This window comes from Gymnogyps californianus, chromosome 6 (genome assembly GCF_018139145.2).
Source record: "Gymnogyps californianus isolate 813 chromosome 6, ASM1813914v2, whole genome shotgun sequence".
Lineage (NCBI taxonomy): Eukaryota > Metazoa > Chordata > Aves > Accipitriformes > Cathartidae > Gymnogyps > Gymnogyps californianus.
This window is the reverse complement of record NC_059476.1, coordinates 15,416,321-15,433,526: the sequence shown is the minus strand read 5'-3', so window position 1 is coordinate 15,433,526 and position 17,206 is coordinate 15,416,321. Positions and strand designations below refer to the sequence as shown.

At 41.7% G+C, this 17,206-nt stretch overlaps 1 protein-coding gene across 2 annotated transcripts in view; it reads left to right on the top strand.

Annotated features, from left to right (window-relative positions):
* Positions 1–17,206, top strand: part of SUFU (SUFU negative regulator of hedgehog signaling) — a 106,386-nt gene that overhangs the window by 24,750 nt on the left and 64,430 nt on the right. For both annotated transcript variants that reach the window (XM_050898581.1, XM_050898579.1), the window contains exon 3: positions 3,789–3,925. In XM_050898581.1, coding sequence (XP_050754538.1) covers positions 3,789–3,925 — 137 coding nt within the window. The remainder of the gene's footprint in view (positions 1–3,788; positions 3,926–17,206) is intronic.

The following is a 17,206-nucleotide window of genomic DNA, read 5'->3' as shown; positions in this document are numbered from 1 at the left end:
CCTAGTGAAAAGGACTTCCATAAGAGAAGCGAAGCTGCATAACTCAGCTACTGGATTCTTCTCTGTGATTTTCGTTAGACCAAGGGTCAGAGGCATGTGGCAGGGTTATAGGTTTATTTAGTTTATGAAGCTCACGTCTGCCTCCATTCTCATGTACATCCTCTGAACCTTGGCCAGGAGCTCTGGTCCTGGATTATGGTCCATTGTTCATTGAGAGAAATTTTATGGCAGCTGTTGAAACCGCATTCAACTTACTTTGAAATACAAGACTTTTTTTGAAGAATAAAAGCAAAAGCTTTGGCAAAAATGCTAACCGAAAATGACTATCCTAATTACATTCTGAATATTAATATTTCTTCCTATGAAAGACTTGTCTGAATTAAACATAAAGGATTTCTGAAATAATTGCAAGCTTTTAAAGCCACATGTGTCACAATTTCTTCAAAAACAAATTACCAACCTAAAATTAAACCGATAAAAGACTTCTACTTTATAGACTGTTACCTCGGAACAGCTGCACAATACAGGTGAATTGCATGTATTTAAATTCTCACTGTAACAAAGCAGTGTATTTTCAGCAACCTGTGACCATTAACTATTCAAAACCATTTTAAATCTAATCTTTAAATACAAATCTCTTACATGCAAGTAGGATTTTTTCTAAGATTTAACTGTTAATTTAAGAATTTGAGAATTAGGAACATTGTATGCTGCTGCATTTTTTTGAGTGTTTTTTAGAAGATACATCTTTTGATTCTTCAAGGATTTTTTTAAATCTTAGAATGGAAGTAACTTACTGCTCATTTCCTTATCTTTTATTCTATTTATTTTCTAGTAGTTCTTCTCTGTTTTAGAGTCTCTTTCATTATCATACAAAAAAATAATGTAAGTAACGTTGCCTGTCAGTTTTACTGCTTTGCAACTACTGGTATGTTGCTGACCAGCAATGTTCTCCTAAATGCTCATCTTGCTTTAAATTTGATGGATATTCACCTGAACACTTCTGTTACTCAGTAACTTGCATATGGATCAATATAAAGCATGTGTGGTCTTCTCTTAAACGGTTATTTCTGGGAAGGAGAGAGATCTGTGGGGTTAAAAAAAAAATACCCACTGAACTCTGGCTCGATGTGTATTAGATAGAAGTAAAGCTGTGTTGTTTCACAACATGCCTTGAAAGAAGGAAATTCAATAGGGAGCCATCTTGCTTTCCAAAAATTTTAACTGTGAAAGATCACCCTGAAGGCTTTTTGTTAACTTTGATATTTCTTAAAATTGACCCATTCATAATGTGTTTCAGTTTCTGGTGTATGCTTTTTCCTGGAATCAATCCTTGAAAACTATCCACTGTGAAGTGTTTTTGTTTCTCCCTTTAAGAAATATTTCTGGTTTGCCTTTGCTAACTGATGTGTGAAACTAATAAAACACTACATGGGTGCTGAATGTACAAAGTACAACTTTGCATTTGTGAGGCTATCACCATCCTGTACCAATCTTTTTGGTAGACCTGCATGCGTGATTGCAGAACACAGGTTTCACTGCACATCCAGATTCCACTCCCTGGTTGGCTGGTTATTCAGTAAGCTCTTGCTTTGTTTAAGAACCAAATGTAATTACTTGACTTGTTGCTTAAAGGTACACTTGTTCCCTAAAAGAGGTTTTATATGTACCAGTTGACCATTCTGAAATGCGTTTTCTGCTCTGTTCATAGAGAATTTACTGCCGTAGTATATAATTCTCAAATTCTTTGTTGAGGATAATGTGGAGAGAAACAAAAATGGACATGCTTGTATATTTTTATACTAATGAAATAAAGTCTTTATTTGCTATATTGTTTACTCCCCTTTATTGCAGATGTCTGACTGACTTTCAATACCTACTCGCTTGTTTTCAGTCACAGATTTTTTTTTTTTTTCTTTCTCCTTAGCATTTTAGGGGTGTTTAAAAGAAGCTTTCACTCAAAACTGCAGGGTTCAGCAGAACCAAGGCATAAACCAAACTATGTGAAATATTCTGATCTGTTAGTACAGGAACTTAATGCTGTGCTGCAGCTTTCAGTTTACGTACCTGAGGCCACGCGCAGATACAAAATACTAACTTTGAGGTTTCATTCCTGCACACGCTCTATTTCAGATCGTTGTGTTACTGTAAAGCTGAGGCACTTTTGGACTGCTGTATTGTAATTGCTGTTGTTATCTTTTTGGGCTGTCCCATAGTCTAGTTCTGTCCTTGGGTACGTTTCTTAACTACTTCCATTACATCATTTGAAAGTCTACTACAATCAAACTTTCCTTGAAGAATCCTCAAATTAAGTTACATTGCATGATGAAGGAGTTGCATCGATGCTTAAGTCTGATCAGTTTTAACACTTGTCATTAGGCAGGGTAACTATAAAGCGTTCCTGCTTCAAACCAAACTCCTTACTGTTGGGACAGTCCTTCCAACACTTGGAGCTGGTCACTGCACTGCTGGTGAGCTGTGTTTTTCAAGTGGAAAGTGCTCTCATTACTTTCCTTACTGCTCTGTTTGACTGTTTTTAGTAGTAGTACAATCTTAATGCTTTGTGCATTGTATCTTTTGTATGTGCCAGCAAGGTACCAAGACATTAGAAAAGTTTCTCCAGAGAATTTGCCAATGGCTGCAGGTGTTGGAGATTTGAACTTGCAGAATGATACTGGTTTATGAAAGCTTCTGTAAGGTCTCTTTATGCTCAATGTAAACCCTTCCTTCTTTCCTCTGCCTTTGTGGAACAGCCACAGCAAACGAGCGAGGAGTGCGATGACAGTGGTAAAAAGGACACGGATGTCCCCAACTTGCTTTCAAGTTTGCAAGCTTATGTATTTGTCCTTGAGGTTTCTCATTTTCCACAGGCAAATGTGGCATTTTTAGCTGTTGGGGACTTGGAACAGGGAATTTCCCATATCTATAAATATTTTAAAAAGGGATTCTCAAGGACTAGTTTTGTTGAAGCAGAGAGTAGTATGGGGTATCCTTTATTTACTCCTTTTTGTTATAGCCTTGATACTTCGATTATGACTTTATTCTCCTGGGTAGACCCTATCTGACCAAACTAAATAAATTGGCACCTATCTCTGTCAAATGGGGAAATGTCCAAGCTACTGCTTCTTGAACAGTAGTTGTCATATTCAATGCTTTTACACTGTTGTCCTCCTAGATATACAAGAAGAACGTGTGCAGGCATATGTTGGAGCAAAATAAGAATTAGTGCATTGTGTGAGAGGTTATTAACTTTCTGCCTGCATCTTCTTGTTTCCCTTTCCCCTGCTGACCATTCGCAATGCAGAAATTGTATGCTGTACATCAAAGTATTCAGCTGTTTCAACCCAGAAACCTACTACCCAGTACTTTAGTTGCATTCCAGTTCTCAGTGTATAGAAATTTGAATTCACAAGGGTGGAATAATGTTATTTTCTGTTATGCACTTTCTTTGGTGTTCCCATTTAGCTATCAGTGCAAAACTTACAATGATGTTTTAAAAACAAATTCAGGTTGCTGAAAATCTCACCGGTCCCAGGAAAGAAGTCATGATTCCAAGGCTGCATTATTCTGACTGAAAACACTACTATGGTAGCTATCTTTGAAATTGTATTACATCAGCTAACCTAACAATGTTATGCCATTCGAGCTAGAGTAGACTGAAATAAGAGAATTTCTAAGCTTATCTTTTCTATGAGGAAAACATTCATCCTTTTGCCATGGTCCTAATCTTGAAGCCTGCTCTAGTTACAAGAAGTGTGTCGTGACTTTTTATTTTTCATTCCCTCCAGGTTTACGGGAACAGATGGACCAAGTGGTTTTGGATTTGAGCTGACCTTTCGACTAAAGAGAGAAACGGGGGAGTCGGCACCACCTACCTGGCCAGCAGAGTTAATGCAAGGCTTAGCCAGATACGTCTTCCAGTCAGGTACTGCAGGGTTAAATATGCTGCCTCGCTTTTTCCTGCTCTTGTTCTGAAGGGCCACATCTGTAACATGATGGGACGCTTGTCTCACCGGCGCTCAATCAAATCTTGGGAGTTATTTTTGTGTGGGAACCCAAAAGAGTGTGTTTCTTCCATCAGCCCAGCTTGCTGGGGACAAAACCCAACTGCTGCTCAGGTAACTCCAAATCCCTAGTATTGAAAAGCTGAAGATAAAGAACAGTTAGTAACCATAGGAAGCCTGCCCAGTGGCTTGTTATTGCTTTCCAGCATTGTTGGTTTCTCCTGCTCTCCATAAAAAAAACCTCATTTGCTTATCTTGAAATGGCTGAGGAGCACCCATCTGATAAGGTCTCACTTCTCAGCAGAAGGGCTGTAACTTCCAAAAAACTTGCAGTGCCTTCACAAGCAAATCTCTTCCTATGGTCTCTGCAGTTGAGCAGCAGCAACGTATGTAAACAAGGAGTTGCTGAGATGAGAAAATGTAAAAGTCATAAGGGATGCCAAGGCTGGGAGGGCTAAGTAATTAACAATTGAGAATCATTAATGTGGATGGAGACTTGCCAGAAAACTGGGAACCAGGGTGCCTGTAAAACATCCTCTTGCACTACTGTTTCAGGGTTTTATTTATACCAGTAGATTGAATATTAGTTTGTATTGTGGGCACGTGAAGACTTGTGGAATGGTTGACTGCATAATGTACTTGAAGGGCACTCTCCAGCATCACAAGATCTGAATGAAAATATTTGAAGAATTTTTTTTAACCTAGTTTGAGGTCCTTTACAGGTAAAGTACCTTCTAAATCAATGATTATTGAATTTGTAATGTTTGGTACTTGCTCTACTAGTTAATAAATTGCTCAGTAACTTCTGATTCTATGGCTGGTTTTCAGTCAGCTGGCTGACTGTCAAAGGGGAAAGGTCTGGATGAAAACAGGATTGCTCTGCTAACCTCTGTGACAAATCTCTGAGGCAGTGGCAGCTCTTGTGGGGTATTTTTTAATAAATATTGACTGGTAGAGACCAATGCCAGCACAGATTATTACTTCTCTTCATATTGGGAGTGTCTCTTGTTGCAGTTGTCGTGGTTTAACCCCAGTCAGCAACTAAGCACCACGCAGCCGTTTCCCCCTCCCCCTACCAGTGGGGTGAGGAGGAGGAAAGGAAAGAAAAAAAAGTAAAACTCGTGGGTTGAGATAAGAACAGTTTAATAACTAAAGTAAAATATAATACTAACAATAGTAATAATGAAATATAATAATAATAGCAATGAAAAGGAATATAACAAAAAAAAGGAAGGGGGGGGAGGGAACAGTGATGCACAATGCAATTGCTCACCACCCGCTGACCGATGCCCAGTTAGTTCCCGAGCTGCGGTCCGCGCCTCCCGGCCAACTCCCCCCTGTTTATATACTGGGCATGACGTTCCATGGTATGGAATACCCCTTTGGCTAGTTCAGGTCAGCTGCCCTGGCTCTGCTCCCTCCCAGCTTCTTGCACACCTGCTTGCTGGCAGAGCATGGGAAACTGGAAAGTCCTTGGCTTAAGATAAGCGCTACTTAGCAACAACTAAAACTTCAGAGTGTTATCAACATCATTCTCACACTAAATCCAAAACCCAGCACTGTACCAGCTACTAAAAAGAAAGTTAACTCTGTCCCAGCCGAAACGAGGACAGCAGTTTAAAATGACACAAGCTTTTTTTTTTTTTTTTTTTTTGGTAACCTTTGCTGTGTAGCTGTCTTCCTCGGTTGCCATCCAAATTTGGGCTCACCTTTCTATCTTGATTTTTGCTACTCTTAAGCGTCTAAATCCCTGTGACTATCATCATTTTTGCCATTGTTTGAGGTTCCCATCCTGCCTAAATTGTATTGTACAGTAGCTTTTTGATACTAACCATGCAGTGATGAATTCACACTCACATTTTCTATGTATTGACTGCAGGACCTGAAGAAAACATCTAAGTCTAAAGTCTCCCTCGGATATAAAATAACATACAACATGTTATATGTTAACTTATCTTATATGTAAGACCCCTTTTGGAGCCTTCTAAATTTTCTAGTCCAGCGTAGGTTCTTGTAACAGTCTCTTTAACAGAGTAGTTTCAGTGCCTTCTATTTGCACGTTAAGCAGCTTCTCTATAGCAGTTGCTTGTTTGTCTCACCCTTTTCATGGGCGAGAGGAGGTCTGCAGAGTGAAACGGGATTTGGTAGGGTACTTTAGGACAAACTTCTCAGTGACTAAGCTGGCACTCAGGGCAGAGACTTTCCTTGTTTGGTTTCCTGCCCTAATGCAGACTCATCTTTCTGACTTCAAAGCCAATGAACTGTTTTTAGACGAGAAAGGCAGGGGCACAACCACTCTATCAGTCTGATGTGAACTTCTAGGGGCCTCCAGTATTATCCTCTGCTTATCCATGCTGGTTTTGACTTTCTATCCACCATGACTCTTTAAAGGCACTGCTCAAATATATGTTAATGGATTCTAGCCGCTGGGTGTTTAGCTCTCAATTTACGTTATTAAAAAACCCAGTGTATGAATCATAAATTGACTTCTTTCTTTGAATATGAAATTGAGTATGAGCCAACACTATACTCATCATGCAATAGGCAAACCATATGCTGGGTTACCTTAGGAAGAGCATGAGCAGCAGATTGAGGGAAGTTATTACCTCTTTGGCATGGCACTGGGGAGGCCTCACTTAAAATACTGTGTCCTGTTTTGGGCCTCCCGATTTAAGAGATGCTGAAAAACTGGAGAGAGTCCAGGGTGGTCGGGGTCCTAGAGCACATCAGCTATGAGAGAGCTGGAGGGAGCAGCACTGGTTTAGCCTGTGAAGAGAAGGTGCAGGGTGATCTAATGGGAGCCTACAGCTGTTGGGAGGGTAGTTATAGGATTGTGGGGTCAAGCCCTAGATAATACAAGGGGCTACAGCTCTGAGTTGTAGTATGGGAGGTTCTGGGAGGGCTTCGGGGAAAACTTGCTCACAAGGAGGGTGGCAAAGGACAGGGAACAGTTTATAAGAGAGGTAGTGGATCTCTGTTTCTGAAAAGTTTCAGGACTTAGCTCAACAAAGCTACAACGGCCCTGATCTAGCATTGGTGGTGGCTCCACTTCAAATAGGAGGCTGGACGAGAGACCTCCAGAGGCCCCTTAAAATATCACAGAAGAGTTGGATTTTTGGTTTTTTTCCATACAGCTTCATGCCCTTCAGCAAGCAGCTGTATGCTGTCACCGAGTATTACCAACCGTTCCTTGCCCTGTATAAAAGGAAACTGTATGCTGTTGCAGCAAGTGATCAAGCTCTAGTTCTATTTTAGTACAAATTTGTTTATCACTTGTCTCTCTTGAATAAGAACTTTCTCAGGCTAAAATCTTCTGGCTAATCATAGATGTCAGGTTAATCCTGACAAGATGATGCATTTAAAAGTAAGACTTGTAATGGGGCAGACTCTATCATGTTTCTTCTTGATCTCTCAGGGCAATACCAGTTGACCATAGCTAGATGCAGTCATTTTCTAATTTAGTGTAAACTTGCTCACTCCATTGCTCTGCAGAGTCCCCAGTCCTTCTGCTACATCTGACGTGTTCTGCTTTGCTTTGCTTTACTCCCGTGAGCTGCCCCCTCTCAGGCTGGCAGTCTCCAGAGTAATTCCCATGTTCTCCCTTGCGTCACCCCTGCGTAATCAGGAACCCAGTGCTCAGCAGTGTTGGGTTTTTTTCTGCCTAACGGGATTTCCCCCAGTCTAACATGCTCACTCTGCAAAGCCAAGTGAGCTTCTGCCATCGTCTTTTTTCCTTGGTCTTTTACAGGAGTTCTCTGGTCAGATGTCAAAACTTTAAAACTGTGAAGTATTTGAAGGGGTGGTTCTTCTGAAGCCCATTGGGCATTAGGCAGGTTGTGGCACAAGAGCATTGTTTTACATGATGAAAGGTTTCTTTTTGCTCAGGTTCTTTCTGATTGTGCCACTTGGAGCATTTGTCAAATGCAACCATGATAAGCATTGTTTTACTCTGGTGTATGTACCTTAATGTTATCCTCTTCAGTTGTTTAAAAAAAATCTGTGGAGTCTCTTTAATACTCCAAAATAGCCTTAAAAAGATTTGATGAACCGAAACAACTTAAGTAATGCTTATGAATCCACTCTGAACAAGAAGCGAAAAAAGAAATAAAACTGGCAGAAACTTTCTGGATAGGTTCCAAGCACTTTCACATGTCAAAAGATTGTTTACTTTGAAAGCTGTGCTAAGAGCTAAATTCTTATCTCTTGAATAGCAAGCCAACTTTTTGTTTATCATAGATGTGCTTTGCTGGGTCCGGTTGAAGTTGGGGGAGAGTAAGGTGTAGTTATACTCCTGCTGAGCCTGAGCATTTTCCTATGGTGATAACTGAGTTGAAGACTCATCTAGCAGCTACTGCTGTCCTAAATATTATTACTGTGTATTGCAATTGCAAAGCATGTCTCATTGCAAGTGATGTATTTTTGTAACAAACACTTCTAGACAAATGAATGTTGCGTTCCTTTGTTTCCATCTCTCCTGCACTGTGGCTGTGCTTTAGAAAAGCAGTCTTCTGCATTGAATTTCAGACCTCTTTGAGCCTTCGCTTCTCTGTTCACTGTAACAAACACTTGATGCTTTGTGCTTTTGATTAAATGGCACTACTTCCCCTCCTTCAACAAAACCAAGCTTGCAAGTCTCAAAAAATTTTATTTGTGGCTTTATCTGTTCTTAATTTTATCACTGTTTGACCATGACCACAAATTCCAACTCTGTTATTTTTAGTTTTAAAAAAACCCAAACCTGCAAACCTTGAAAATGAAACTTTGCACAATTCAGTGACCTTAGCTTGTCATGGTTCGTGGGTATACTGGGAATATCTCATGGTAGAACAAATTTATACTTCAATTCAAACGAAGAGGAAGAAACACTATTCCTACAGAAAGCTTACCCAGGGCTTATTACAATTGTTAACTCTTTAGGTACTGCAGTATTACGACACTTGATCAGTATAGAGAGGCTATGGTTTGTGTTTTCCTGAAATTAAAATCTGCATTTTTTTTCTCTCTAAGGTAAAGTTAGGTTGTTTTCAAGGGCCTGCCTGTTATACATCATGAGGGCAATATATTGATTTAACATGGAAAAAAATGCATTGTGTGTATGAGTTCTTGCTGCTTCTGTGTTTCTTGGCCTGAAAGAAAACAGCTGCAGCTGTAAGGTGCAGGTTTGGAGAAAGTGTCAGGAAAAACTCGTCATGTGTAGAGTCTAAAGATAATGGTATAGCATATGTCATGGTTATATTCTCCGCAATGCATGAATTGTAGTAAGGCACTAGCTAGTGAAACTAGCTTCGGAAGTATTAAGACTATGTCCATGAATTAGTTAGAGGTTTGCAAGTTGGCTAAGCTTGGTAACATTTACCCCAGAACGCATCAGCCTAAGCAGTCTGAGCCCCCGCCATTGCAGGGGGGACAGGCAGCATTACAGGAGGCTGGAAAATGGCAAATGCTGTTCTTCACGCCCCCCTGCCCCGCCCCCCCCCCCCCCCCCCCCCCCCCCCCCCCCCAAAAAAAAAACCCCACCAACCCTCAAAACCAAAACAAACCCCCAAAATACAAAAACCTGAGGTTTCTAATTGGTCAGTCAGACTTCAGGTCTTAAACTGGTAGGAGGAACAAACTGTCTAGAAGGCATCCAGGGAATAATGGATGTTCCAACATAGATTTATCCAAGAATAAATCAGAACAAACTAATCGTGACAAAGTAACAGGCACCATGGGAAGCAGTGAATGTTAGTTACCTTGATACTAGTGAGACTTTTGACGTTGTCCCTTCCAACAAGTATGTGAGTAAGCTGAGGAAATGCGATCTTGATAAAAACTGAAGAACGAGGGATGCAATACTGGTTGGATATTTAGACTCTGAGTTTTGTCAATGTGTAATCATCAACCACAAAAGATGTGTAGAGTTTGGATTCCTCTAAAATCTGTCCTAGAGCTCATGCAATTTGGTATTGACCAGGATGATGAAATGCAGAGTATCCTGATGAAATCTGCAGACACAGCAAAGTGCTATGGCGCAGAGGGCTGAAATTCAGAACAACCTTTGCAAATAGCGGAAATGGTCTGAAGTATGGATGTGCAGTAAGGTCAGGGAGGTGCAAAAAGTGCGAGGTCCTGTGCTTACATGGCAATAATCCAATGCACAATTACCAGTTGGTGAAAGCCAGCAGTTCTGAAAGGAGAAGAAAACGATTTGGAGTTACTATCACCAATAAGCTATACCTAAACCAACACACTGTTTCTGCTGAGAGATAGAAGTGAAATTATTCTGATGTATAAATAAAGTGTTCTGTGTATTGCATATAATAGGGTCCTGCTGGTCCTACACTGCTGGCAACACCTTGAAGGGAAAGGAAGAGCATTGTATCTCATTTTGGGCGAAAGACTTCGTCAGATGCATCCCAGTTGGAGAGAGTCTGGAGGAGAGCAATAAGAATGACCCAAAGCTCCAGAAAATATGACCTGTGGAGGAATGATCAAAAGATTTATGTTTGTTTAGTCTAGGGAAGAGAAGATGGAAGGAAGATGTGCGAACAGTCTTCAAATATGCAAAAGGATGCTGTAGGGAATAAAGTCATAAATTTTTTGAGTGCCTACTGGGGATATGAGAGGCCTATCACTACTAAAATTTCTGTAAGGTAGGCTTAGGGTTTGTCATTAGGAAAAACTTTCAAATTATAAGTGCGGTGAAGCACTGGAATAGTTGCAGATTCCTCATTGCTGCATACCTTTGAGAACAAGTCAAACTATTCTTCATGTCAGGAAGAGTTCATCCTTTCTTTAGGCGAGGGCAGAGTAGGAGCCTTCTTAGTCTCCTTTATGTTATAAATATGTCTTGGTTGACTAGGTGTCCTCTTCAGGTCTTATAAATGTAATATTCTATGGTTCCATAAATACCTAATTTGTCTTTTTTCATAGTCTCCTGATTACTAGTGCACTAGATGATACTTAAATGTGAGTTTGAAGTCTCAGCTAATTTAAAAGTTGAATTTTAATATTTAACCTTTGACTAGTCAGTAGTAGGAAGCTGTTTGTGTCTTGGGGGCTCCGAAACAGTAGTAACAAAATGTACAAGCAAAGGAAGTAAGCATGCAAGATGCAATTTGTGGGTAGTGATTTAATGTAGATTTCAGCTGATTACTTCAGGAGAAACTTACTTATATGATTTATTCCTTAGAAAATTTATTACACTTTTGAAAAGTGTATTGGACAAAACTAATTCCAGCAGGTATACGATGAGTTATACATGTTGATAACAACGTGTCAAGACAATGACCAAACTAGCTATAGCTGGTTTGTTGCGTTGCGTTTTTTTTCCCACAAACACCTCTCTTGGCATGTCTGCCCCCTCTGCGCTGTCATGATGAGGGATTCCCTTTTCAGAGGACACAGTATGAAATATCTTCTCTTGTCCTTTAGTTATTTCTGTGAAACCTGCAGGAACTTAGTATCTGTGAGCTGCTGTCCTCTGTCATGATTCAAGTCCACGGGCCAATTTCCCAAAGTTACTGGAAGGGAGGATGGTTCTGACTGATGGGTGCAAGTGCCCGAGGCAGCGCGAGCCTTCGGCGGCCAGGCTGAAAAGCAAGCCCAAAATGAGGTATGTCTAGCCTTCCTTAGTTATTTCTGACATGTCATACTTTCTTCAGGTAACAATTATTGTCTGATGGCTTGTCTGTAGTTTGAGGAAGCATGTACACTGTTCCTGCCTATGTGCACGTTGGCCCAGTGCGTCAGTTTGGGGCCATTATGCCAGCTCTGCGTGCTGCAGTTTCCCCCTCTTTTAAACAAGGGTGATTACAGGAGTTGTAAGGACTGCAGGTGTAGATGCACTCTTCTTATTCGGCAGTTTTCATCTGATGCAAGTTAGTTTAGTCTGAGCCACGGAGGCACTTTGCGTTTGACAGGCAGTATAACTTTTACACTGAAAATGGGACTCAGTGGGATTAAGTGATTTGACTGGGGTCACAGACCTGCAGCCATTAAGCCAGCAGATACCTTGACACCTGCTGCCCTGGTGTAACCACTAGGCCTCATCTTCAGATCTTCTGGAGTCCAGAAAGCTTCAATGTGGTAGCCTCAGTGACTCTTTCCTTGCCAACATGTTTTCAAACATTCTTGACACAGGCCAATTTCTGTGTGTAAAAAGGGAAAAAAAAACCCAAACCCAAACCAAACTCCTTGCTTCCGTGAATACAAATGAAGCTTGTCTAGCTTGTTTATAAAATAGTGTTTATTTCTTCCCAGTAGGATGACTAAAGCCAAATAAAATCTCCCAGTAATTCATATGTGTTTTTCCCTGACTGTGCCTTTATTTTTTTTTTCAACCCCAGGCTGATTTATTGTTCTCTTCTGGTTGCTATGGCTCTGTAAAATATATATGTTTTTTTCTATCATCTGTTTGTAATATTGACCAGTTTGCAGTGTAGAGCTGGCCCTGGCTCCCCTGTAGTATTCCAGGATTTTAGATTAAAAATGGGGGGGATTAACTGTGTTTTTTAGCTCCACAAAGAAGTATAAATCAACGTCAATTTCATTTCAACAGAACCTGTAATGTAGTGAACTCTGCTGCACAAACACTGAAACTGTAGCACAGTAAATTGTCGTAGGTGAACAGGACTCAACCAAGTGCACAGGCTGTGTGCCTTTATTCTGCAAAGGGGTATGGAAACATTAAGTCAGTGGTTCCAATTTAACCCAAGTTTGTCGTGGCCAAAAGCTCTCATCATCTGACAGTTATTCAGTGGTCCGTAAGAAATTGGTTGGGTTTTAGCCTAATTCCTCTTAGACGTTTCCCATAAAACAAGCTGTTCTGTGAGCAGCAGCACAGATCAAGACTGGTCCTTTACATCTTTGTGCACTAGCCCCTCTGTCCCACACCACCGCAGTAAATCCACTTCTCCCCATACTGCTGCCTATGAGCTCACCTCCCCAATATTTCCCATCCCTCCCCCCATCTCCTAAGCCAGCCTTGTAACATCCCCTAGCTTCCAGCTGGGACGTACGTGCTGTGGCTGGTACCAAACGACGTGCTGGCTGATAAAACAAACCGGTTGCTTGTGTGCAGAGCAGTTGGCTGACGCGCCGGGCACGACAGGCAGTTCTCGAGCTCGTGCTTCGGTCTCCAACCTGTCGCTGGCTTCCCCCGGAGCTGGCTGGAGGCTCTCAAGTTGTTGGGGAGGGAATTGCCAAATGCAACTCTTGTAAATTGTCCTGATAGGCATTGCAGCAAAGTGCTGGTTGCAGATGGACCTGGCCCTTTTTGCTCCCCCCTGTAGATCACAAAGAAAGCTTATGCAGCACTGCTAGTAATTCAGAGAGAAGCATCTGTCTGCAAAGCTGTCAATCAGACAGACAACACTGAAGAGACCTCGTGGAAAATGTTTTTGTCTGCAGAAAGGATGACTCTTAAGAGGAGACATTTTGTAGGCACATAAATGCATCTTCTTTTGAAATACTGTCCCAGGGTTGCGCAGAAAAAACATTGAAGCTGGGACTGGATTTACTCTTACCGTCTTGTTGCTGTTACTGCTTGGGATGCTCAAGGGTTGAAACTTGCCTGCTGGCACTATCTGATCACGCTGCCCTGCCCAAAGCTGGATGCCCAGTACCTCTTGGTTGTCCCGCCAGACAAGGCTCGTCCTGCTATAGCAGCTCTGCTCACTTTGTGTGTGTGTGCACCCATTAGCTGACACACGAGGCAGTGCCAGTTGCAGGAAACCCTTCCTTTTGCAGCAAAAGAGATGACAGCTTGGCTCATGCCAGCCTCAGCCTGTGCATGCAGCTGTAACCCACGCTAACTTGATTGTGTATGTGAGCTCTCGGAGGAGAGGCATTAGTGTTGCAGTTTGGCTTTATGTGTTATTTCTTTGAGTGCGCTTGAAGGATGGGGCAGCTAGACACTTATCCGCTTTCCTGACATAGCAAATTTCAGGCAAGTCTCAAGAAGCCTTCTCGCCGTTTAGTCTTTGGCATCAAACTTTTTTCTCTAATCCTTTTTGGTTTTTTCTGTGACTGTTCTGGGTTTGGTCCAGCAGAGCTCATTGAAAGGCATTATTATAGCTCTTCTTTTCCCCCTCTCAAAGAAACTGTAAACTTCCAGCGCCTGTTTTTAATGTTAAGATGGTCTTGCCAACCCCTAGCAGGGGTCTGTAGGGAATAAGCATAGCAATATTGACTGTCTGCAACATTCAGGCTCTTTGTCAGAGGGAGCCTTTCACTTGGAAAAGAGGAAGAGGACAGGTCTTGGCACTGGTGACCCTGAGACTGATGCGTGGGTCAGCGTGCAGAGGTGCTTCTGGGTTCCCTAGGTGAAATTAATGCAGTTCCTCTCTGCACGCTTGCAAAGCTTAATATTATTTGTCTGTTTGTTTGACCGTAATTTTTGAGACCTTCAAAGTCCAATGTTTTTATCCTCACTTGTGAGGCAGGGAAACACACCCAGCTCCATTTTGTTGCTGAGTGCCGAGGCACAGGCTTGGCAGTTGTTAGAGAGGAACTTTGTGGTGGCCCCGGCTGTGGCTGAGGCTTCCCAGGCTGTGAACTAGCATGCACCTGGTGGCCCGTCCTTCCTCTGTGTGAGTTCTGTCTCGGTCAGAGTGGTTTCAGGTATGGGTGGTAAACTAGCTGAGGGCATAGAGCAGAAATACAGCTGTGAATGCTGCCGAGTGCTGTTATGCCACCACGTGGGTGGTGCGCCTCTATTCTTCTTTGTGGCAGCATAAATGGAACTGCATGACCTTACATTTTGGCTGATTAAATTAACTTCCCTTCTCTTTCTGTTCAGAATAGGCAGGGTGCTGCCCCTTCGCAATACTGGAGGCACCCCAGTGCCAGGCTCAGTCCTGCCCTTTGCCTTGGAGCATTGTCACTTCTTCAGCTGCTGATGGGACAAGCTGGCAGTTATTTAGCTCTTGCTGGTTTTGGTGGGTAGCATCTCCCTGGCCTTCGTTTGGGACTTGCTGGGACATTGTGCCACACTGGAGAATCTCTTCTCCACAAAATTCCTTTTGCTGCAGTGATAGAAAAGCCTCTGCAACCCTCTGGCCAGGTTTAAAAAGTGCTGGACGCTTTCTCAGGAACTTGAGAGGAGGGGACCAACACCGCTGCTGTGTGACATTGCCTTTTGCTTCGTCAGCACTGGTGGTGTGTGTCATAACCTGACTACTCTGAGGGATTATGCATTGGTAAAGGTTCAGACTGCCAAGGAAGCAGATCCGGGCTATCCTCCGAGGTACAACCCCCCGATTCTGCCTCAGCTGTCTTCCACCGAACTGTTGAAAGTAGTAGTATGTCCAATACCAAACCAATGTCCACAGAACAATATTTAGAAATAGGAGATAAAAGAAAAGTACCCATTTGGCCCCAATAGGAAGAGAATAAAGCCAAATGAGTATTAAGGTTACCAATATATGTACGTTTTATTAAGTATCTAGGTATGCACTAATAGTTGCTATGTTAGATCTAACTCTATTCAGATAGTCATGGATAAGAGTATATAGTAATTTAATAGTAATAAGAATGATGATAATACAGATAACACAATTGCAATTAAAGCGACTGGCAGTGTCATACGGTCAAGCATCCTTGGCCGGGAGGATGTCACCGCACTAGTGAGAGCCTCAATTAGCTCTGTTCCTAAAGTCAGCTTTTTTAGATAAAGGTTGCTTTACCTACGTGCAATTGCTTGCAACTGTGATCCAAAATCAAACCGCAGGCCAAGTGCTTTTTCGATTTTAGGCACAGTCAGTGCTTTTCAACTTAGGCACAGTAGGTGCTTTTCTAAGCATCCTCTCTGTGCTTGTGGCGGTGGGCCAGTGTGCATCCTGTCGGCACACATCATCCTGTCTAAAGAGGAAAAGGGGGGGGGGGCAGGTGGGCAGAATTGGCCATCACACTCCACCCTGTGATTTTGGGTCAACAAACTCAGTTAGCAATTGGACGTCTCTGCAGGATCTTCCCGAGGGCCTCTCTGTAGGATTGCAACCTTATGGGTTACAACATGTCGCATACTGATTATACAATTAAAGCAAGCTTTAAGAATACAAATGCATAAACTAATAGCGATTACAATCATGAGCAGCCATTTCAAGGCAATTAATAGCCATGCAAGTAAACCTCTCCACTTAATACCTAATGCATTAAAAATTGAAGCAAAAAAAAATTTATCTAAAAATTCCTGCTGCTCTCATAATTGAGAATTAAGGGTAGACATTCTGTTCACAATATCTTGTAGTTCGTTGTCCGTGGTTTCTCCATCAAAAACTAAACAGCGTTCATCTGCGGTTTAATTTAGAACAACACATAAGCCTCCTTCTTTTACCAAATAAGTAATCTATGGCAAATCTGTTTTCTGATAGCAACTGTCGAGTGACTTTCATTTGACCTCCAAGGATGTTTATGGTATCCTGAGTTAAATTGCCAAGATGTTGAATACCTGTATATAAATTTGTCAGTGTAATCTGTTGTTTAACAGAAACTAGATGACTGAGAAATACAGATTCAAGAACCTGGGACAATGTCATAGATTTCCGCAAAGGGTTTGGTTGGGTATCTCTCCGTTGTCTAGAATGTTTAGATATAGTAGCATATTTTACTGAGGTAGGGCATATCCTCAGGATTCCCAATGCGCAATTTATTCCCTTAAGATTAATAGGAAACCCTGGGTAAGCATTCCCATCATTACAGGCCTACACAGTACCCTTTGGGGCTTTTATCGTATGTAAGTTACAATCGAAGGGTTGATAATAAAAATATGGTTCAAAATTAGGAGGTACTAAATGAGGGCGATTACTACACATATCAACAATTCAAGTTGCAAATTCAACATTATCAATTCCAAGGGAAATGTTTCAAATGCTTAGGAGTATACTTATTCTCTCCAATGAGGGTGACATTAATTACCTCACAGTTAGTCCAGTTGAAAATTGGTTCGGACCAGTTGTATTCAGTATATAATGATCGAATTGCCCACGGTCCAGGACCCCAAAAATGTAGTGGTTTATCTGTTTCATGAGTCGGACTCAGAAATTCAGGTCCTGAGCTTTGGTTATATGGTATCCAGGTTTGGTTAGAAATATAATAGGTCCCCCCTGGAGATTTTGGAGAAACCCAGTGGGGTTTCCGAATGTCTGTCCGATTTTGACCAGTTAGCTTATCAAAAAGATAAGGAAACATAGGCCATAATACTGGACTATGAGCACAGA